We start from the raw sequence: 25,298 nt of genomic DNA, 5'->3' as shown, positions 1-25,298 counted from the left end.
CCCAGTCATCAGTCACATAGAGGGGGTCTTGTCCTGCTCCTGCATTCATCCCAGTCATCAGTCACATAGAGGGGGTCTTGTCCTGCTCCTGCATTCATCCCAGTCATCAGTCACATAGAGGGGGTCTTGTCCTGCTCCTGCATCCAGTCATCAGAAACAGAGCATTTTGGTGGGGGGTGGGGTGGGGGGGGTGGGGGTGGGGGGTGGGGGGGGTAGGTGCATGTCTGAAATCAATGTGTACGCAATTACAATTTAATATGGTCATTTAAAAAAAAAATATATATATATATAACAAACAATGTTGACCAGTAGGCGTAATGGAATGCTTTGCCTTGTGTTGTAGGTTGACTCTTATGTAGGTGTTATAACCAGCCATAAAATAAACAATATATGTCACAACAGGTCTAAATATGTCCTGACAGTGTTATGAACATGTTATGACAGGTTACGACAAGTCATGTCAACTGTTATGACGCTGGGTGTGAAGTGTTAGCCACAAGGCATATCATAGTGGACATTTAACATTCCTAAAAACGGTGTCAAACGTTACCCTGATACTACACCCTACACTGAAACATTTCAGTGAACATATTTGTTGTTTATTGTGAAGATTTAACAATGTTCGTTGATGCCTTCATCCTGACTACTGCTGCCTTCTTGGGGGGGGGGAGGGGGAAAGAGACTGCCTGAAATGGGACTTTCCTGGTTAAGTAAAGAATGCCATTCCCGACACGGTGCCCTTTGTAGGGATTACGGTGCCCTTTGTAGGGATTAAGGTGCCCTTTGTAGGGATCAAGTTGCCCTTTGTTGGGATTAAGGTGCCCTTTGTAGGGATTAAGGTGCCCTTTGTAGGGATCAAGGTGCCCTTTGTAGGGATCAAGGTGCCCTTTGTAGGGATCAAGGTGCCCTTTGTAGGGATCAAGGTGCCCTTTGTAGGGATCAAGGTGCCCTTTGTAGGGATCAAGGTGCCCTTTGTAGGGATCAAGGTGCCCTTTGTAGGGATCAAGGTGCCCTTTGTAGGGATCAAGGTGCCCTTTGTAGGGATCAAGGTGCCCTTTGTAGGGATTAAGGTGCCCTTTGTAGGGATTAAGGTGCCCTTTGTAGGGATTAAGGTGCCCTTTGTAGGGATCAAGGTGCCCTTTGTAGGGATCAAGGTGCCCTTTGTAGGGATTAAGGTGCCCTTTGTAGGGATTAAGGTGCCCTTTGTAGGGATTAAGGTGCCCTTTGTAGGGATTAAGGTGCCCTTTGTAGGGATTAAGGTGCCCTTTGTAGGGATTAAGGTGCCCTTTGTAGGGATCAAGGTGCCCTTTGTAGGGATTAAGGTGCCCTTTGTAGGGATTAAGGTGCCCTTTGTAGGGATTAAGGTGCCCTTTGTAGGGATCAAGGTGCCCTTTGTAGGGATTAAGGTGCCCTTTGTAGGGATTAAGGTGCCCTTTGTAGGGATTAAGGTGCCCTTTGTAGGGATTAAGGTGCCCTTTGTTGGGATTAAGGTGCCCTTTGTAGGGATTAAGGTGCCCTTTGTAGGGATTAAGGTGCCCTTTGTAGGGATTAAGGTGCCCTTTGTAGGGATTAAGGTGCCCTTTGTAGGGATTAAGGTGCCCTTTGTAGGGATTAAGGTGCCCTTTGTAGGGATTAAGGTGCCCTTTGTTGGGATTAAGGTGCCCTTTGTAGGGATTAAGGTGCCCTTTGTAGGGATTAAGGTGCCCTTTGTAGGGATTAAGGTGCCCTTTGTAGGGATTAAGGTGCCCTTTGTAGGGATTAAAGGTGCCCTTTGTAGGGATTAAGGTGCCCTTTAGGGACACAGCCATAACGGTCAACACTGATTTAACGTCCAAATACAACCGACATGGAAACGAGAGATAAGAGAGAGAAAAGACTGATCGTTTAATTATAAAATAAAAACAATTCTCATATTTGGTCGGGTGAAGAATCTGTGGTAAAAAAAAAAAAGGCAACGGTTTCTTGCATTGAGTTTCTTCACCCGCTCTGTGAACTTGATAGGAAACGTTTTGATAGAACGTTTCTCCACTAAACTACATTTACACCGTATTCAGACATGTCATTTCTGGCTGTCATCGACAAGTACAAAATCTGTTGTTTAAAAAAACATAAATCAGAATAGGACTTTCTGTTTATCTGACAACACCGGTGTTTTGCACACTAAAGACTGGTAGCAGATGGGGACCGCTGTGCTTTCACCAACAGGTTACAAACATAAGCAACAACGGCCTGTGAAACAGTTTTTAACATGATTACTCTGGTAAATAAAGCGCTGGTAAAAAGAAAAGTAACTTCATGGAAATGACAGAGGTTTAATTTTATCCTGGGTTGTGTTCATCAGGAAAAAAACGCTTTATGACTGAGGTTTAATTTGATCCTGGGTTGTGTTCATCAGGAAAAAATGCTTTGCAACAGAAACCAAGGTAGTTTTCTTCCGTGTGGTTTGTACTGAACATACTCTAACAAGAACACCAACAACATGAGATATTACCTTTAACATAGGGGCCCAGAGTTATTCCCAAATGGCACCATATTCCCTATATAGTGCACCACTTTAGACCACAACCATTGGCCCTGGTTAAAAGTAGTGCCCTATCTAGGGAATAAGGTACCATTTGGGATGAAACCCAAGGCTTGACCAGGTCCTAAATATACCCTGGACCAAAGACTCCTGGCCAGGTTACGAGGCTACCAGAAAAACTCCTGGCCCTAAAACAAATTTGCACCTTATTCCCTATGTAGTGCACTACTTTTGACCAGGGTAGTGCACCGTATAGGGTGCCATTTGGGATACACAATGTTCAGTTCAATCCCACGTGTGAGAACAGGTTGGAGTCATATTGATAAGGTGAGAACAGCTTAGGGAATTGACCGGATCATGACTATGTATGGCTCCAGTCTGTCTGTCTGTCTGTTTCTATCCCACCAGTCTGTCTGTCTGTCTGTTTCTATCCCACCAGTCAGTCAGTCAGTCAGTCAGTCAGTCAGTCTGTTTCTATCCCACCAGTCAGTCTGTCTGTTTCTATCCCACCAGTCAGTCAGTCAGTCTGTCTGTCTCTATCCCACCAGTCAGTCTGTCAGTCTGTCTGTCTCTATCCCACCAGTCAGTAAGTCAGTCTGTCTGTTTGTTTCTATCCCACCAGTCAGTCAGTCAGTCAGTCAGTCAGTCAGTCTGTCTGTTTCTATCCCACCAGTCAGTCAGTCTGTTTCTATCCCACCAGTCAGTCAGTCAGTCAGTCTGTCTGTTTCTATCCCACCAGTCAGTCAGTCAGTCAGTCTGTCTGTTTCTATCCCACCAGTCAGTCAGTCAGTCTGTCTGTTTCTATCCCACCAGTCAGTCAGTCAGTCTGTTTCTATCCCACCAGTCAGTCAGTCAGTCTGTCGGTTTCTATCCCACCAGTCAGTCAGTCAGTCTGTCGGTTTCTATCCCACCAGTCAGTCAGTCAGTCTGTCTGTTTCTATCCCACCAGTCAGTCAGTCTGCTTCTATCCCACCAGTCAGTCAGTCAGTCAGTCTGTTTCTATCCCACCTGTCAGTCAGTCAGTCTGTCGGTTTCTATCCCACCAGTCAGTCAGTCTGTCGGTTTCTATCCCACCAGTCAGTCAGTCAGTCTGTCTGTTTCTATCCCACCAGTCAGTCAGTCTGCTTCTATCCCACCAGTCAGTCAGTCAGTCTGTTTCTATCCCACCAGTCAGTCAGTCAGTCTGTTTCTATCCCACCAGTCAGTCAGTCAGCCTGTCGGTTTCTATCCCACCAGTCAGTCAGTCTGTCTGTTTCTATCCCACCAGTCCGTCAGTCTGTCAGTCTGTTTCTATCCCACCAGTCCGTCAGTCTGTCAGTCAGTTTCTATCCCACCAGTCAGTCAGTCAGTTTCTATCCCACCAGTCAGTCAGTCTGTCTGTTTCTATCCCACCAGTCAGTCAGTCTGTCTGTTTCTATCCCACCAGTCAGTCAGTCTGTCTGTTTCTATCCCACCAGTCAGTCAGTCTGTCTGTTTCTATCTCACCAGTCAGTCAGTCTGTCTGTTTCTATCCCACCCGTCCGTCCGTCCGTCTCCCATGAGAGCGGGTGGATGGAGAATGGGAGGGGAGGAGCTGCTTCAGTTGCCAGTCTTGGGAGGCTGGGGCTCCATGAAGGCAGGGTTGTAAGCAGGCTGGGCAGAAAGGAAGTCGGGCTGGGCGGGAGGTGCACAGGGATAGGCTGGCTGAGGCTGGGCTGGGTAGCTGGGCTGCGCTGGAGCCTGGAGGGGGTAAGATAGCTGTCCTGGACTGAACCCAGCCTGACTATAAGACACTGGGATAGCAGGAGGATAGGCTGGACCTGGTAGAGATAGAGATAGAGATAGAGAGATAGAGAGATAGAGAGATAGAGAGATAGAGAGATAGAGAGAGAGAGAGAGAGGACATTAAAACACACCACACCAGAGACACCGAGAACACACCAGACCAGACGGTTCCTGCCGTCAGGCTCCTCCTCTTTTCACTTACAAATAAGCTTCACTTTCCACCTCCTCTGTTTGTTTTCAACTACAATTAATACATTACTACACAACTAAGTAATACATTACCACACAACTAAGTAATACCTCACTACACAACTAAGTAATACCTCACTACACAACTAAGTAATACCTCACTACACAACTAAGTAATACCACACAACTAAGTAATACCTCACAACTAAGTAATACCTCACAACTAACTAATACCTCACAACTAAGTAATACCACACAACTAACTAATACCACACAACTAACTAATACCACACAACTAACTAATACCTCACAACTAACTAATACATTACTACACAACTAAGTAATACCTCACAACTAACTAATACCACACAACTAAGTAATACCACACAACTAACTAATACCACACAACTAACTAATACCTCAGAACTAAGTAATACCTCACAACTAAGTAATACCTCACAACTAACTAATACCTCACAACTAACTAATACCACACAACTAAGTAATACCACACAACTAAGTAATACATTACTACACAACTAAGTAATACCTCACAACTAACTAATACCTCACAACTAAGTAATACCACACAACTAACTAATACCACACAACTAACTAATACCTCACAACTAAGTAATACCACACAACTAAGTAATACCACACAACTAAGTAATACATTACTACACAACTAAGTAATACATTACTACACAACTAAGTAATACCTCACAACTAAGTAATACCACACAACTAACTAATACCGCACAACTAACTAATACCACACAACTAACTAATACCACACAACTAAGTAATACCTCACAACTAAGTAATACCTCACAACTAAGTAATACCACACAACTAACTAATACCACACAACTAACTAATACCACACAACTAACTAATACCACACAACTAACTAATACCTCACAACTAAGTAATACCACACAACTAAGTAATACCACACAACTAAGTAATACCACACAACTAAGTAATACCTCACAACTAAGTAATACCTCACAACTAATACCACACAACTAAGTAATACCTCACAACTAACTAATACCACACAACTAACTAATACCACACAACTAACTAATACCTCACAACTAAGTAATACCTCACAACTAAGTAATACCACACAACTAACTAATACCACACAACTAACTAATACCTCACAACTAAGTAATACCACACAACTAACTAATACCACACAACTAAGTAATACCTCACAACTAACTAATACCTCACAACTAAGTAATACCACACAACTAACTAATACCACACAACTAACTAATACCACACAACTAAGTAATACCTCACAACTAAGTAATACCACACAACTAACTAATACCACACAACTAACTAATACCTCACAACTAAGTAATACCTCACAACTAAGTAATACCACACAACTAACTAATACCACACAACTAACTAATACCACACAACTAACTAATACCACACAACTAAGTAATACCACACAACTAAGTAATACCACACAACTAACTAATACCACACAACTAACTAATACCACACAACTAACTAATACCTCACAACTAACTAATACATTACTACACAACTAAGTAATACCTCACAACTAACTAATACCACACAACTAAGTAATACCACACAACTAACTAATACCACACAACTAACTAATACCTCAGAACTAAGTAATACCTCACAACTAAGTAATACCTCACAACTAACTAATACCTCACAACTAACTAATACCACACAACTAAGTAATACCACACAACTAAGTAATACATTACTACACAACTAAGTAATACCTCACAACTAACTAATACCTCACAACTAAGTAATACCTCACAACTAAGTAATACCTCACAACTAACTAATACCTCACAACTAAGTAATACCTCACAACTAAGTAATACCTCACAACTAACTAATACCTCACAACTAACTAATACCTCACAACTAACTAATACCACACAACTAAGTAATACCACACAACTAACTAATACATTACTACACAACTAAGTAATACCTCACAACTAACTAATACCACACAACTAAGTAATACCACACAACTAACTAATACCACACAACTAACTAATACCTCAGAACTAAGTAATACCTCACAACTAAGTAATACCTCACAACTAAGTAATACCTCACAACTAACTAATACCTCACAACTAACTAATACCACACAACTAAGTAATACCTCACAACTAAGTAATACCACACAACTAACTAATACCGCACAACTAACTAATACCACACAACTAACTAATACCACACAACTAAGTAATACCTCACAACTAAGTAATACCTCACAACTAAGTAATACCACACAACTAACTAATACCACACAACTAACTAATACCACACAACTAACTAATACCACACAACTAACTAATACCACACAACTAACTAATACCTCACAACTAAGTAATACCACACAACTAAGTAATACCTCACAACTAACTAATACCACACAACTAAGTAATACCACACAACTAAGTAATACCTCACAACTAAGTAATACCTCACAACTAACTAATACCACACAACTAAGTAATACCACACAACTAAGTAATACCTCACAACTAAGTAATACCACACAACTAACTAATACATTACTACACAACTAAGTAATACCTCACAACTAAGTAATACCACACAACTAACTAATACATTACTACACAACTAAGTAATACCTCACAACTAAGTAATACCACACAACTAACTAATACCTCACAACTAACTAATACCTCACAACTAAGTAATACCTCACAACTAAGTAATACCTCACAACTAAGTAATACCTCACAACTAATACCACACAACTAAGTAATACCTCACAACTAACTAATACCACACAACTAACTAATACCACACAACTAACTAATACCACACAACTAACTAATACCACACAACTAACTAATACCTCACAACTAAGTAATACCTCACAACTAAGTAATACCACACAACTAACTAATACCACACAACTAACTAATACCTCACAACTAAGTAATACCACACAACTAACTAATACCACACAACTAAGTAATACCTCACAACTAACTAATACCTCACAACTAAGTAATACCACACAACTAACTAATACCACACAACTAAGTAATACCTCACAACTAAGTAATACCACACAACTAAGTAATACCACACAACTAACTAATACCACACAACTAACTAATACCACACAACTAACTAATACCACACAACTAACTAATACCACACAACTAACTAATACCACACAACTAACTAATACCTCACAACTAAGTAATACCTCACAACTAAGTAATACCACACAACTAACTAATACCACACAACTAAGTAATACCTCACAACTAACTAATACCTCACAACTAAGTAATACCACACAACTAAGTAATACCACACAACTAACTAATACCACACAACTAACTAATACCACACAACTAACTAATACCACACAACTAACTAATACCACACAACTAACTAATACCACACAACTAACTAATACCTCACAACTAAGTAATACCACACAACTAAGTAATACCACACAACTAAGTAATACCACACAACTAAGTAATACCTCACAACTAAGTAATACCTCACAACTAATACCACACAACTAAGTAATACCTCACAACTAACTAATACCACACAACTAACTAATACCACACAACTAACTAATACCTCACAACTAAGTAATACCTCACAACTAAGTAATACCACACAACTAACTAATACCACACAACTAACTAATACCTCACAACTAAGTAATACCACACAACTAACTAATACCACACAACTAAGTAATACCTCACAACTAACTAATACCTCACAACTAAGTAATACCACACAACTAACTAATACCACACAACTAACTAATACCACACAACTAAGTAATACCTCACAACTAAGTAATACCACACAACTAACTAATACCACACAACTAACTAATACCTCACAACTAAGTAATACCTCACAACTAAGTAATACCACACAACTAACTAATACCACACAACTAACTAATACCACACAACTAACTAATACCACACAACTAAGTAATACCACACAACTAAGTAATACCACACAACTAACTAATACCACACAACTAACTAATACCACACAACTAACTAATACCTCACAACTAACTAATACATTACTACACAACTAAGTAATACCTCACAACTAACTAATACCACACAACTAAGTAATACCACACAACTAACTAATACCACACAACTAACTAATACCTCAGAACTAAGTAATACCTCACAACTAAGTAATACCTCACAACTAACTAATACCTCACAACTAACTAATACCACACAACTAAGTAATACCACACAACTAAGTAATACATTACTACACAACTAAGTAATACCTCACAACTAACTAATACCTCACAACTAAGTAATACCTCACAACTAAGTAATACCTCACAACTAACTAATACCTCACAACTAAGTAATACCTCACAACTAAGTAATACCTCACAACTAACTAATACCTCACAACTAACTAATACCTCACAACTAACTAATACCACACAACTAAGTAATACCACACAACTAACTAATACATTACTACACAACTAAGTAATACCTCACAACTAACTAATACCACACAACTAAGTAATACCACACAACTAACTAATACCACACAACTAACTAATACCTCAGAACTAAGTAATACCTCACAACTAAGTAATACCTCACAACTAAGTAATACCTCACAACTAACTAATACCTCACAACTAACTAATACCACACAACTAAGTAATACCTCACAACTAAGTAATACCACACAACTAACTAATACCGCACAACTAACTAATACCACACAACTAACTAATACCACACAACTAAGTAATACCTCACAACTAAGTAATACCTCACAACTAAGTAATACCACACAACTAACTAATACCACACAACTAACTAATACCACACAACTAACTAATACCACACAACTAACTAATACCACACAACTAACTAATACCTCACAACTAAGTAATACCACACAACTAAGTAATACCTCACAACTAACTAATACCACACAACTAAGTAATACCACACAACTAAGTAATACCTCACAACTAAGTAATACCTCACAACTAACTAATACCACACAACTAAGTAATACCACACAACTAAGTAATACCTCACAACTAAGTAATACCACACAACTAACTAATACATTACTACACAACTAAGTAATACCTCACAACTAAGTAATACCACACAACTAACTAATACATTACTACACAACTAAGTAATACCTCACAACTAAGTAATACCACACAACTAACTAATACCTCACAACTAACTAATACCACACAACTAAGTAATACCACACAACTAAGTAATACCTCACAACTAAGTAATACCTCACAACTAATACCACACAACTAAGTAATACCTCACAACTAACTAATACCACACAACTAACTAATACCACACAACTAACTAATACCACACAACTAACTAATACCACACAACTAACTAATACCTCACAACTAAGTAATACCTCACAACTAAGTAATACCACACAACTAACTAATACCACACAACTAACTAATACCTCACAACTAAGTAATACCACACAACTAACTAATACCACACAACTAAGTAATACCTCACAACTAACTAATACCTCACAACTAAGTAATACCACACAACTAACTAATACCACACAACTAAGTAATACCTCACAACTAAGTAATACCACACAACTAAGTAATACCACACAACTAACTAATACCACACAACTAACTAATACCACACAACTAACTAATACCACACAACTAACTAATACCTCACAACTAAGTAATACCTCACAACTAAGTAATACCTCACAACTAAGTAATACCTCACAACTAACTAATACCACACAACTAACTAATACCTCACAACTAAGTAATACCTCACAACTAAGTAATACCACACAACTAACTAATACCACACAACTAACTAATACCACACAACTAACTAATACCACACAACTAACTAATACCACACAACTAAGTAATACCACACAACTAACTAATACCTCACAACTAACTAATACCACACAACTAACTAATACCACACAACTAACTAATACCACACAACTAACTAATACCACACAACTAACTAATACCACACAACTAACTAATACCACACAACTAACTAATACCTCACAACTAAGTAATACCTCACAACTAACTAATACCACACAACTAACTAATACCTCACAACTAAGTAATACCTCACAACTAAGTAATACCACACAACTAACTAATACCAAACAACTAACTAATACCACACAACTAACTAATACCTCACAACTAAGTAATACCTCACAACTAAGTAATACCACACAACTAAGTAATACCTCACAACTAAGTAATACATTACTACACAACTAACTAATACCTCACAACTAAGTAATACCACACAACTAAGTAATACCTCACAACAAACTAATACCACACAACTAACTAATACCACACAACTAACTAATACATTACTACACAACTAAGTAATACCTCACAACTAACTAATACCACACAACTAACTAATACCACACAACTAACTAATACCACACAACTAACTAATACCACACAACTAACTAATACCACACAACTAACTAATACCACACAACTAACTAATACCACACAACTAACTAATACCTCACAACTAAGTAATACCTCACAACTAAGTAATACCTCACAACTAACTAATACCACACAACTAACTAATACCTCACAACTAAGTAATACCTCACAACTAACTAATACCACACAACTAAGTAATACCACACAACTAAGTAATACCACACAACTAAGTAATACCTCACAACTAACTAATACCTCACAACTAACTAATACCACACAACTAAGTAATACCTCACAACTAACTAATACCACACAACTAAGTAATACCACACAACTAAGTAATACCACACAACTAACTAATACCTCACAACTAAGTAATACCACACAACTAACTAATACCACACAACTAAGTAATACCTCACAACTAAGTAATACCACACAACTAACTAATACCACACAACTAACTAATACCACACAACTAAGTAATACCTCACAACTAAGTAATACCACACAACTAAGTAATACCTCACAACTAACTAATACCACACAACTAACTAATACCACACAACTAACTAATACCACACAACTAACTAATACCACACAACTAACTAATACATTACTACACAACTAAGTAATACCTCACAACTAACTAATACCACACAACTAAGTAATACCACACAACTAACTAATACCACACAACTAAGTAATACCTCACAACTAAGTAATACCTCACAACTAAGTAATACCTCACAACTAACTAATACCTCACAACTAAGTAATACCACACAACTAACTAATACCTCACAACTAAGTAATACCACAACTAACTAATACCTCAGAACTAACTAATACCTCAGAACTAAGTAATACCACACAACTAACTAATACCTCACAACTAAGTAATACCACACAACTAACTAATACCACACAACTAACTAATACCTCACAACTAAGTAATACCTCACAACTAAGTAATACCACACAACTAACTAATACCTCACAACTAAGTAATACCACAACTAACTAATACCTCAGAACTAACTAATACCTCAGAACTAAGTAATACCACACAACTAACTAATACCTCACAACTAAGTAATACCACACAACTAACTAATACCACACAACTAACTAATACCTCACAACTAAGTAATACCTCACAACTAAGTAATACCTCACAACTAACTAATACCACACAACTAACTAATACCACACAACTAAGTAATACCTCAGAACTAAGTAATACCACACAACTAACTAATACCTCACAACTAAGTAATACCACACAACTAACTAATACCACACAACTAACTAATACCTCACAACTAAGTAATACCTCACAACTAAGTAATACCTCACAACTAACTAATACCACACAACTAACTAATACCTCACAACTAAGTAATACCTCACAACTAAGTAATACCTCACAACTAACTAATACCACACAACTAACTAATACCACACAACTAACTAATACCTCACAACTAAGTAATACCTCACAACTAAGTAATACCTCACAACTAACTAATACCACACAACTAACTAATACCTCACAACTAACTAATACCTCACAACTAACTAATACCTCACAACTAACTAATACCTCACAACTAAGTAATACCACAACTAACTAATACCTCACAACTAAGTAATACCTCACAACTAAGTAATACCACACAACTAAGTAATACCACACAACTAACTAATACCTCACAACTAAGTAATACCACAACTAACTAATACCTCAGAACTAACTAATACCTCAGAACTAAGTAATACCACACAACTAACTAATACCTCACAACTAAGTAATACCACACAACTAACTAATACCACACAACTAACTAATACCTCACAACTAAGTAATACCTCACAACTAAGTAATACCTCACAACTAACTAATACCACACAACTAACTAATACCACACAACTAAGTAATACCTCACAACTAAGTAATACCACACAACTAAGTAATACATTACTACACAACTAAGTAATACATTACTACACAACTAAGTAATACCTCACAACTAACTAATACCTCACAACTAACTAATACCTCACAACTAAGTAATACCACACAACTAACTAATACCACACAACTAACTAATACCACACAACTAACTAATACCACACAACTAACTAATACCTCACAACTAACTAATACCTCACAACTAAGTAATACCACACAACTAACTAATACCTCACAACTAACTAATACCACACAACTAACTAATACCACACAACTAACTAATACCACACAACTAAGTAATACCTCACAACTAAGTAATACATTACTACACAACTAAGTAATACCACACAACTAACTAATACCACACAACTAACTAATACCACACAACTAACTAATACCACACAACTAACTAATACCACACAACTAAGTAATACCACTCAACTAAGTAATACCACTCAACTAAGTAATACCTCACAACTAACACCACACAACTAACTAATACCTCAGAACTAAGTAATACCTCACAACTAACTAATACCTCACAACTAACTAATACCACACAACTAACTAATACCTCACAACTAAGTAATACATCTAATACTATCATGGTCATAACATGCCATTTTCTGTTGTAAAACGTTTTGCTTCGGTGTGCCCCACTAAACACGATCCTGACGACAGACTCTCCTGACACTTACCAGTCTCTTGGTAAGGAGGGGGTGGTCCTGGCTGGAAAGGCTGTCCCTGGTAGCCTGGTGCTGTGGGTATGGGCTGGCCACCTCCATAGCCGGGTTGAGGCTGAACCCCATACCCAGGCTGGACCGGCATGGTCTGGTAGGCAGGGTACTGGGGGGCCCCCTGGTAGGGCTGGACGGGCTGCTGGGGGTAGTGAGTATTCACCACCGTTGTGTGGGCGGTCGTGGCTATCACCGCTGGGGAGGAGAGATACACTTAGTTGACTGGTAAATAGAAGTGCAATGAGTAAACCTCACACGGTTCCCTATTCTGACAGACATTACAATCATACACCACAGCACATACACATCACATACATGCATGTAGTGCCGGGCGTGTATAGGGTACCCTGTAGGGCCGGGCGTGTATAGGCTACCCTGTAGGGCTGGGCGTGTATAGGGTACCCTGTAGGGCCGGGCGTGTATAGGGTACCCTGTAGGGCCGGGCGTGTATAGGCTACCCTGTAGGGCTGGGCGTGTATAGGGTACCCTGTAGGGCCGGGCGTGTATAGGGTACCCTGTAGGGCCGGGCGTGTATAGGGTACCCTGTAGGGCCGGGCGTGTATGTGTATAGGGTACCCTGTAGGGCTGGGCGTGTATGTGTATAGGGTACCCTGTAGGGCTGGGCGTGTATAGGGTACCCTGTAGGGCTGGGCGTGTATAGGGTACCCTGTAGGGCTGGGCGTGTATGTGTATAGGGTACCCTGTAGGGCTGGGCGTGTATGTGTATAGGGTACCCTGTAGGGCTGGGCGTGTATGTGTATAGGGTACCCTGTAGGGCTGGGCGTGTATGTGTATAGGGTACCCTGTAGTGCCGGGCGTGTGTAGGCCGGGCGTGTATAGGGTACCCTGTAGGGCCGGGCGTGTATAGGGTACCAAGTAGGGCCGGGCGTGTATAGGGTACCAAGTAGGGCCGGGCGTGTATAGGGTACCCTGTAGAGCCGGGCGTGTATAGGGTACCCTGTAGAGCCGGGCGTGTATAGGGTACCCTGTAGAGCCGGGCGTGTATAGGGTACCCTGTAGAGCCGGGCGTGTATAGGGTACCCTGTAGAGCCGGGCGTGTATAGGGTACCCTGTAGAGCCGGGCGTGTATAGGGTACCCTGTAGAGCCGGGCGTGTATAGGGTACCCTGTAGAGCCGGGCGTGTATAGGGTACCCTGTAGAGCCGGGCGTGTATAGGGTACCCTGTAGAGCCGGGCGTGTATAGGGTACCCTGTAGAGCCGGGCGTGTATAGGGTACCCTGTAGGGCCGGGCGTGTGTAGTGTACACTGTAGGGCCGGGCGTGTGTAGGGTACCCTGTAGGGCCGGGCTTGTGTAGGGTACCCTGTAGGGCCGGGCTTGTGTAGGGTACCCTGTAGGGCCGGGCTTGTGTAGGGTACCCTGTAGGGCCGGGCTTGTGTAGGGTACCCTGTAGGGCGTGTATAGGGTACCCTGTAGGGCGTGTATAGGGTACCCTGTAGGGAGTGTATATGGTACCCTGTAGGGCTGGGCGTGTATAGGGTACCCTGTAGGGCTGGGCTTGTATAGGGTACCCTGTAGGGCTGGGCTTGTATAGGGTACCCTGTAGGGCTGGGCTTGTATAGGGTACCCTGTAGGGCTGGGCTTGTATAGGGTACCCTGTAGGGCTGGGCTTGTATAGGGTACCCTGTAGGGCTGGGCTTGTATAGGGTACCCTGTAGGGCTGGGCTTGTATAGGGTACCCTGTAGGGCTGGGCTTGTATAGGGTACCCTGTAGGGCTGGGCTTGTATAGGGTACCCTGTAGGGCTGGGCTTGTATAGGGTACCCTGTAGGGCTGGGCTTGTATAGGAATACGTTTCAGCCAAGCAGGCTATTAGAGACCTTGGTTTAAATCCACTACGCAGACCTTCGCCCTCAAGACAGTTCACGTCTCCTTTGTTTATGGTTCACTGGTGGAGGCGAGCGGGACGAGAAGAGTCCCAGTGTGTTTGGAACACCTCCGTGTTAACCGTAGAGTGTAGGTGGAAGCAGAGGGGATGTCTGACAGATACATGTCATACTCAAGAGACAGGAGCTAGCAGTAGAGAGAGGGTGTGTGTGTGTGTGTGTGTGTACACAGGGGCAATACGTAGGCAGCAGCAACACAGCCTGACGATCACAAAGAGAGGTGAGAAACTTGTCAGAACAGCATCGGTTTTCAGAAGGATATCTGTGCCATAATGCCACAGGCTTACACACATTTATAGAGCGGGTTTCATTTATTTTTAAAAAATGTTGCCAAACAACCTGGTAACATTACCCTCTTACTCAATGCTGCCAGTTTCCAAATGTACCTACGCCAATCTTTGTGTTTCATTTCAAAATAAAAGGTTAAATTAATACATTCTGGTGATGTCTTGTTGAATCATTCGGTTGGATGAATCAGAAATGTTTAGGAAGTGTATAAATCTGTGTTTTTGCATCGTTGAGCAAACAGAGTTCGGAATGGAAAAAACAACATCATTTTGAGTTTTTTCCAGAACTCAAAAATGAGGAAGAGCTGTTTTGTTCCACTAAGGTTTGGTTACTGACAGTGGATTTCTGTTCTATTGTAAGGAGGAAGTGGTTTACACAATTGGGTGTTGTTTGAAAATCAACCCTTATGTCCCAACCCACTCCATGGAGAGTTAAGCTGGGCCTGTCCGTCCCAAATGTCACTATTCCCTATATAGTGCCCTAGGTTTGATCAAGGTTGTGCCCTAGTGTTGATCAGGGTAGTGCCCTAGTTTTGATCAGGGTAGTGCCCTAGTTTTGATCAGGGTAGTGCCCTAGTTTTGATCAGGGTAGTGCCCTAGTTTTGATCAGGGTAGTGCCCTAGTTTTGATCAGGGTAGTGCCCTAGTTTTGATCAGGGTAGTGCACAGTTGGGACGCACGGCCTGCTGGCCGGGATCAAAGTGGGAGTGGTCAAACCACTTCCTGTATCATCACATCTAATTGAAGCCCTTTTCACATCAGCAGATGTGCTTATATAGTCACAAAGTGCTTATAACACAGGGTCACAGATACTACAGTCTGAACTGACCCCTAGACTACACACAGATACTAGTCTGAACTGACCCCCAGACTACACACAGATACTACAGTCTGAACTGACCCCTAGACTACACACAGATACTACAGTCTGAACTGACCCCCAGACTACACACAGATACTACAGTCTGAACTGACCCCTAGACTACACACAGATACTACAGTCAGAACTGACCCCTAGACTACACACAGATACTAGTCTGAACTGACCCCCAGACTACACACAGATACTACAGTCTGAACTGACCCCTAGACTACACACAGACACTACAGTCTGAACTGACCCACAGACTACACACAGATACTACAGTCTGAACTGACCCCCAGACTACACACAGATACTACAGTCAGAACTGACCCCCAGACTACACACAGATACTACAGTCTGAACTGACCCCCAGACTACACACAGATACTACAGTCTGAACTGACCCCCAGACTACACACAGATACTACAGTCAGAACTGACCCCTAGACTACACACAGATACTAGTCTGAATTGACCCCCAGACTACACACAGATACTACAGTCTGAACTGACCCCCAGACTACACACAGATACTACAGTCTGAACTGACCCCCAGACTACACACAGATACTACAGTTTGAACTGACCCCCAGACTACACACAGATACTACAGACTGAACTGACCCCCAGACTACACACAGATACTACAGTCTGAACTGACCCCTAGACTACACACAGATACTACAGTCTGAACTGACCCCTAGACTACACACAGATACTACAGTCTGAACTGACCCCCAGACTACACACAGATACTACAGTCTGAACTGACCCCTAGACTACACACAGATACTACAGTCAGAACTGACCCCTAGACTACACACAGATACTACAGTCTGAACTGACCCCTAGACTACACACAGATACTACAGTCTGAACTGACCCCCAGACTACACACAGATACTACAGTCTGAACTGACCCCCAGACTACACACAGATACTACAGTCTGAACTGACCCCTAGACTACACACAGATACTACAGTCTGAACTGACCCACAGACTACACACAGATACTACAGTCTGAACTGACCCCCAGACTACACACAGACACTACAGTCTGAACTGACCCCTAGACTACACACAGACACTACAGTCTGAACTGACCCCCAAACTACACACAGATACTACAGTCAGAACTGACCCCTAGACTACACACAGATACTACAGTCTGAACTGACCCCTAGACTACACACAGATACTACAGTCTGAACTGACCCCTAGACTACACACAGATACTAGTCTGAACTGACCCCCAGACTACACACAGATACTACAGTCTGAACTGACCCCCAGACTACACACAGATACTACAGTCAGTACTGACCCCTAGACTACACACAGACACTACAGTCTGAACTGACCCCTAGACTACACACAGACACTACAGTCAGAACTGACCCCTAGACTACACACAGATACTACAGTCTGAACTGACCCCCAGACTACACACAGACACTACAGTCTGAACTGACCCCTAGACTACACACAGACACTACAGTCTGAACTGACCCCCAGACTACACACAGATACTACAGTCAGAACTGACCCCTAGACTACACACAGATACTACAGTCTGAACTGACCCCTAGACTACACACAGACACTACAGTCTGAACTGACCCCTAGACTACACACAGACACTACAGTCTGAACTGACCCCCAGACTACACACAGATACTACAGTCAGAACTGACCACCAGACTTCTACAGGAGACGTGGAGAGGACACACACACACACTGGAGAAAAACAATTAAAGCATATACTTTTTTTTACATGTAAATCAGTCTTGGAGTTAACATGTTAGTATTCATGTTGTGATGGTGCAAGGAGACTTACGTCTGGGCTTCCGGCACATTTTGTACAGGCAACAGCAGGGACACACACAGCAACAGACTAAACTGATGGTGAAGATGACAGCTGTCGCTACGAATGACGAGATGGTCAAAGTGCTCATATTGCCACTGGAACAGAGAGAGACATAACATCAGGCAGTGAAAAATACAGAGCATTCGGAAAGTATTCAAACCCATGCCCCTTTTCCAAATTTTGTTACGTTACGTTACGTTACATCTTTATTCTAAAATCTATTTACATTTTTTTTTTAAAGCCTCAATCCACACACAATACCCCATAATGACAAAACAAAAACAGGTTTTTGGAAATGTTAACCTATTATTTACATAAGTATTTTCAGACCTTTTACTATGAGACTCGAAATTGAGCTCAGGTGCATCCTGTTTCCATTGATCATCCTAGAGATTGTTCTAGAACTTGATTGGAGTCCACCTGTAGTAAATTCAATTGATTGGATATGTTTGTAAAGGCACACACCTGGCTATATAAAAGGTCCCACAGTTGACAGTGCATGTCAGAGAAAAAAACCAAGCCATGAGGTCGGAAGGAATTGTCCGAAGAGCCCTGAGACACAGATCTGGGGAAGGGTACCAAAACATTTCTGCAGCATTGAAGGTCCCCAAGAACACAGTGGCCTCCATCATTGTTAAATGGAAGACGTTCGGTACCACCAAGACTCTTCCCAGAGCTGACTGCCTGGCCAAACTGAGCAATCGGGAAGAAGGGCCTTGGTAAGGGAAGTGAAAAATGGCGCCGAAAGAGGGCTGCCTCGCTTCTAGCCCGTATGAAACTTTTATAGTTTAAATTTTTTTTTAATGAATTATTTCTTACATTGTTAGCCCAGATGATCTTAAGTGTTAATACATACAGCCGGGTAGAACTATTGGATATCAGAGTGGCGGTAACTCACCAGCACTATGACCAGGAATACGGCTTTCCCGAAGCGGATCCGGTGTCCGCACCACCGAGGGCATTTGAACTGATTCCAGAGACCCAAAACAACGCGGCCGGAGAAAAGGGAGTCGGGGCAGTCTCCTAGTCAGAGGCACGCACACCACCGACCGCTTCAGAGTATATTTCGTCGCTAATGTCCAGTCCCTAGATAACAAAGTTGATGAGATCAGGGCAAGCTTTCCAGAGAGACATCAGGGATTGTAAAATATTATGTTTCAAGGAAACATGGCTCAATCGGGATACTCTGTTGGAGTCGGTACAGCCACCTGGATTCTCAGTACATCACACCGACAGGAATAAACATCTCTCCGGAAAGAAGGGCGGGGGGGTGTATGTTTCATTATGAACGACTCATGGTGTAATTGTAACAACATACAGAAACTCAAGTCCTTTTGTTCACCTGATCTAGAATTCCTCACAATCTAATGCCGACAGCATTATCTCCCAAGATAATTATTTTTGGTTATTGTCACAGCCGTGTATATCCCTCCTCAAGCAGAGACCACGACGGCCCTCAAGGAACTTCCCTGGACTTCATGCAAACCATATATCCGGAGGCTGCATTTATTGCAGCTGGGGATTTTAAGAAAGCAAATTTGTGGAAAAGGAAATTCGATCAGCATATTGACTGTAGCACTCGCACTGCTAAAACACTCTTCTACTCCAACGTCCGAAATGCATACAAGGCCCTCCACCGCCCTCATTTCGGCAAATCTGACCACGACTCCATTTTGCTCCTCCCTTCCTATAGGCAGAAACTCAAACAGGAAGCACCCATTCTAAGGACTATTCAACGCTGGTCTGACCAATCGGAATCCACGCATCAAGATAGTTTTGATCATGCAGACTGGGATATGTTCCGGGTACCTTCTGAGAATAATATTGACGTGTACACGGAGACGATTACTGATTTCATCAATAAGTGTATAGGATAAGTGGTACCCACTGTGACTATTAAAACCTACCCTAACCAGAAACCGTGGATAGATGGCATTCGCGCAAAACTGAAAGCACAAAGCACTGCATTTAACCATGGCAAGGGGACTGGGAATATGGCAGAATACAAACAGAGTAGTCATTCACTTCGCAAGGCAATCAAACAGGTAAAACATCAGTATAGAGACAAAGTGGAGTCGCAATTCAACGGCTCAGACTAGAGACGTATGTGGCAGGGTCTACAGACAATCATAGACTTCAAAAGGAAAACCAGCCACATTGCAGACACAGACATCTTGCTTCCAGACAAGCTAAACACCTTCTTCGCCCGCTTTGAGGATAACGCAGTGCCACCGACACGGCCAGCTACCAAGGACTGTGGGCTCTCCTTCTCCGTGGCCCGGACAGCATCCCAAGCCACGCCCACAGAGCATGCGCAGGCCAGCTGGCTGGTGTGTTTAAGGACATATTCAATCTCTCCCTATCCCTCTCTGCTGTCCCCACATGCTTCTAGATGTCCACAATTGTTCCTGTACACAAGAAAGCAAAAGTTAACTGAACTAAATTACTAATCGCCCCATAGCACTCACTCCTGTCATCATGAGGATCAAGATGAAGATGGCTGCCGTCTAACCAACCATGCTATTTTGTTTGTTTTTTCACATTGCTCGTAACTTGTTTTGTACATAATGTTGCTGATACCATCTCTTATGACTGAAAAGAGTTCTGGACATCAGAACTGCGATTACTCACCTCCAATTAGACTAAGAGTTTTCTTCAATGAGTCGGACGGGAGGGAGATACTACAGACACCTGACCAGGCCCAGATATCAGAGAAGGACACAGAGATTTTGCAGAATAAGATCAGTGTGCCTTCTGAGGACCAACGAGTGGAAAATCTGCCTTTGCCTTCCGTCATGCTAGCTAACGTTCAATCGCTGGAAAATAAATGCGCCGAAAGAAAGCACGTATATCCTACCAAGGGGACATTAAAAACTAATATCCCAGCCAGAGCCCGACCCCGATCTAACATCTTAGGAGAGACCTGAAATTAGCTGTGCAGCAATGCTCCCCATCCAACCTGACAGAGAATGGGAGAAACTCCCCAAGTACAGGTGTGCCAAGCTTGTAGCGTCATTATACCCAAGAAGACTTGAGGCTGTAATCACTACCAAAGGTGCTTCAAAAAAGTACTGACTGGGGGCGCTGTACTGCAGCGCCAGCTGCGCCACCAGAGACTCTGGGTTCGCGCCCAGGCTCTGTCGTAACTGGCCACGACCGGGAGGTCCGTGGGGCCACGCACAATTGGCCTAGCGTCGTCCGGGTTAGGGAGGGTTTGGCCGGTAGGGAAATCCTTGTGTCATCGCGCACCAGCGACTCCTGTGGCGGGCTGGGCGCAGTGCGCGCTAACCAAGGTTGCCAGGTGCACGGTGTTTCCTCCGACACATTGGTGCGGCTGGCTTCCGGGTTGGATGGCGCTGTGTTAAGAAGCAGTGCAGCTTGGTTGGGTATCGGAGGATGCATGACTTTCAACCTTCCTCTCTCCCGAGATAGTAGCTACTAAAAACAATTGGATACCACGAAATTGGGGAGAAAAAGGGGTAAAATTCAACAACAAAAAAGTACTGACTGAAGGGCCTTAATACATGGGACGGCAGGGTAGCCTAGTGGTTAGAGTGGAGGGGCGGCAGGGTAGCCTAGTGGTTAGAGTGGAGGGGCGGCAGGGTAGCCTAGTGGTTAGAGCGTTGGACTAGTAACTGAAAGGTTGCAAATTCAAATCCCCGAGCTGACAAGGTACAAATTTGTCGTTCTGCCCCTGAACAGGCAGTTAGCCCACTGTTCCTAGGCCGTCATTGACAATAAGAATTTGTTCTTAACCGACTTGCCTGGTTAAATAAAGGTGAAAAAAAAAATACATAAGTGATATTTCAGTTGACAAAAAAAAAACGTTTTTGCTTTGTCATTATTAGGTTTGTAGATTGTTTTTCTCCTCAGTCATATTTTAGCTTGCTATCTAGCAGTTTAGACCTGAGACTGGGAAAGAGATTTGTCTTCCAACAAGACAATGATCCAAAACATAAAGCAAAATCTACAATGGAATGGTTCAAAAATAAACATATCCAGGTGTTAGAATGGCCAAGTCAAAGTCCAGACCTGAATCCAATCGAGAATCTGTGGAAAGAACTGAAAACTGCTGTTCACAAATGTTCTCCATCTAACCTCACTGAGCTTGAGCTGTTTTGCAAGAAGGAATGGGAAAAAATTTCAGTCTCTCGATGTGCAAAACTGATAGAGACATACCCCAAGCGACTTACAGCTGTAATCGCAGCAAAAGGTGGCGCTACAAAGTATTAACTTAAGGGGGCTGAATAATTTTGCACGCCCAATTTTTCAGTTTTTGATTTGTTAAAAAAGTTTGAAATATCCAATAAATGTCGTTCCACTTCATGATTGTGTCCCACTTGTTGTTGATTCTTCACAAAAAAATACAGTTTTATATCTTTATGTTTGAAGCCTGAAATGTGGCAAAAGGTCGCAAAGTTCAAGGGGGCCGAATACTTTCGCAAGGCACTGTATATACTCAAATATTTACAAAAATGTGAGGGGTGTACTCACTTTAGTGATATACTGTATTTAACAGTCTTACAGATTGGGGATAGAAGCAGTTCAGGAGCCTGTTGGTGTCAGACTTGATGCTCTGGTACCGCCTACCGTGTGGAAGCAGAGAGAACAGTCTACAGCCCAGTACACCACTGGGGCCCGAGCTCTCTGCCATCCAGGATGTTGAGATTGACACCATAACAGAATGTCAAAACACAACCATGCTAATGTGTTGGTGGCTCGGGGGTTTCTGCTTTAGTGCAATACAGAGACTGTCAACGTTCTTCAGGTCTCAGACAAGGTTAGTAATCACATAAACCCAGTACACTGAACTACCTGGTCAGTGGTTTTTATCTTGAGTAAGTCCCAAATGGCACCCGATTCCTACATAGTGCACTACTTTTAACCAGAGCCCTATGGGGCATAGGGTGCCATTTGATTTGGGACATCGTTTTTTGTCCTCCTACCTGTATATGCAGTTTTCCTGTTCAGACTCAGTCAGCCTGAGAGATGGGCTGCTGCAGCAATATCTATTCTCACACGTTCCACAGCACCACTGAAATGTACTGCAGTCCAGTTTGGCTTTGTAATGGCTGAAGGCATTTAGGTAGGCTTCACAGTCCTCTCCAGCTGGGTAGAAAAGAGAAATACATTATAGGTTGGGAGTTGGACACAGCTGAGTAGAAAATACATTATAGGTTGGGAGTTGGACACAGCTGAGTAGAAAATACATTATAGGTTGGGAGTTGGACACAGCTGAGTAGAAAATACATTATAGGTTGGGAGTTGGACACAGCTGGGTAGAAAATACATTATAGGTTGGGAGTTGGACACAGCTGGGTAGAAAATACATTATAGGTTGGGAGTTGGACACAGCTGAGTAGAAAATACATTATAGGTTGGGAGTTGGACACAGCTGGGTAGAAAAATACATTATAGGTTGGGAGTTGGACACAGCTGGGTAGAAAATACATTATAGGTTGGGAGTTGGACACAGCTGGGTAGAAAAATACATTATAGGTTGGGAGTTGGACACAGCTGAGTAGAAAAGTTTCCGACCAGCTCAATATCTAGGAGGTGATATTAGGTGAAAGCTGGAGGTCCTGTATAAAAACAAACTTCCATCCTTGGCAACAACTCCGCCGTGCCCAGGGAAGCACAGGAAGTGTGCATGTCCTGACTTCTGCAGAGGCCGTATCACCGTAAATACTGCACGGCCAATGCAGACCTCAGATTTACCATGGAGCGCCTTTTGGGACACCAGCCGTGCTGCACTTGGCGGGGTACTAGGCGATATTTCACTGGACGTCTGAAAAGCACTTTAGTTCAAACATTTCCAAAGGCAAAGTCATGCCATAACTAGTCATAATTTATGTAGTCGGCGTGTTAGTTATTAAGACAGACACACTCGGCCCCACCTCAGACATTGAGCAATGCAAACGGAAGATGATGTCATTTCACTTAGTTAGCTAGGCTAGCTCCTGGAAACAAATATCAGACTGATAGAAAGTTGTTGTAAAGATTGCCAAACTCACCTGTCACGAAGGGGATCAGAGTCCCACACAAAATGACAGTAACAAGGGACAGACTTTTCGCCATGGCTCCGTTAATTCCGATGCTTAACACGAACCCCGGTACGATAGCTACTTCCTAAGTCCCTACCAAAATGACAAACCAACTAGTGATGGGAAATTGATGCAGTATTCAACGCATACTAATCCGATACAATGTACAGATGCGCTTTTCAAACGAAGATAATAGATATACCAACAAGATTACTTGTCTCTCTCCGCCCAACAATGGGAGTTGTTGTCCACAAAGCGGCACCGCAGGCTGTCTAGCTCCCCCCCCCACTCTATCCTTCTTCTTCCTTAAAGTTTTATGTCAGACTACACCTTTTGGTGTTCTAACGCCACCTAGTGTACAGGGTCTACTTTGATTATTATGGTGCTCAGCAAACAAATGGTATATGTCCATGCCTCCATTTACTGTTTTGGCTGTATATCAGCCCAAACATTTAACACAATAAAAATAAACAAAAACCAAATTCAAAGTATTCATTATTCAGATTCAACTGCCAACGCCCATCCCTACAGGCTCTGGGACCTGAGAATGAAGAGCATCTTTGGACAG

At 42.1% G+C, this 25,298-nt stretch overlaps 2 protein-coding genes across 2 annotated transcripts; one reads left to right on the top strand and one right to left on the bottom strand.

Moving 5' to 3' along the window:
- Positions 1-469: 469 nt before the first annotated feature.
- Positions 470-2,395, top strand: LOC118940168 (elastin-like). The gene is made up of 4 exons (XM_036948448.1): positions 470-479; positions 712-734; positions 840-1,637; positions 1,786-2,395. The coding sequence occupies exons 1-4, from the start codon at positions 470-472 to the stop codon at positions 1,861-1,863; spliced, it is 909 nt and encodes a 302-aa protein (XP_036804343.1). The 3' UTR covers positions 1,864-2,395.
- Positions 2,396-3,933: 1,538 nt separating this feature from the next.
- LOC118940514 (protein shisa-4-like) lies at positions 3,934-25,044 on the bottom strand. The gene is made up of 5 exons (XM_036950971.1): positions 24,701-25,044; positions 23,633-23,795; positions 18,657-18,781; positions 13,725-13,958; positions 3,934-4,320 (listed from the first exon to the last, which is right to left on the bottom strand). Exons 1-5 carry the CDS (start codon positions 24,762-24,764, stop codon positions 4,100-4,102), a joined length of 807 nt encoding a protein of 268 aa, XP_036806866.1. The 5' UTR covers positions 24,765-25,044; the 3' UTR covers positions 3,934-4,099.
- Positions 25,045-25,298: the final 254 nt, after the last annotated feature.

This window comes from Oncorhynchus mykiss, chromosome 17 (genome assembly GCF_013265735.2).
Source record: "Oncorhynchus mykiss isolate Arlee chromosome 17, USDA_OmykA_1.1, whole genome shotgun sequence".
Classification (NCBI taxonomy): domain Eukaryota; kingdom Metazoa; phylum Chordata; class Actinopteri; order Salmoniformes; family Salmonidae; genus Oncorhynchus; species Oncorhynchus mykiss.
This window is presented reverse-complemented; position numbering and strand designations above follow the sequence as displayed.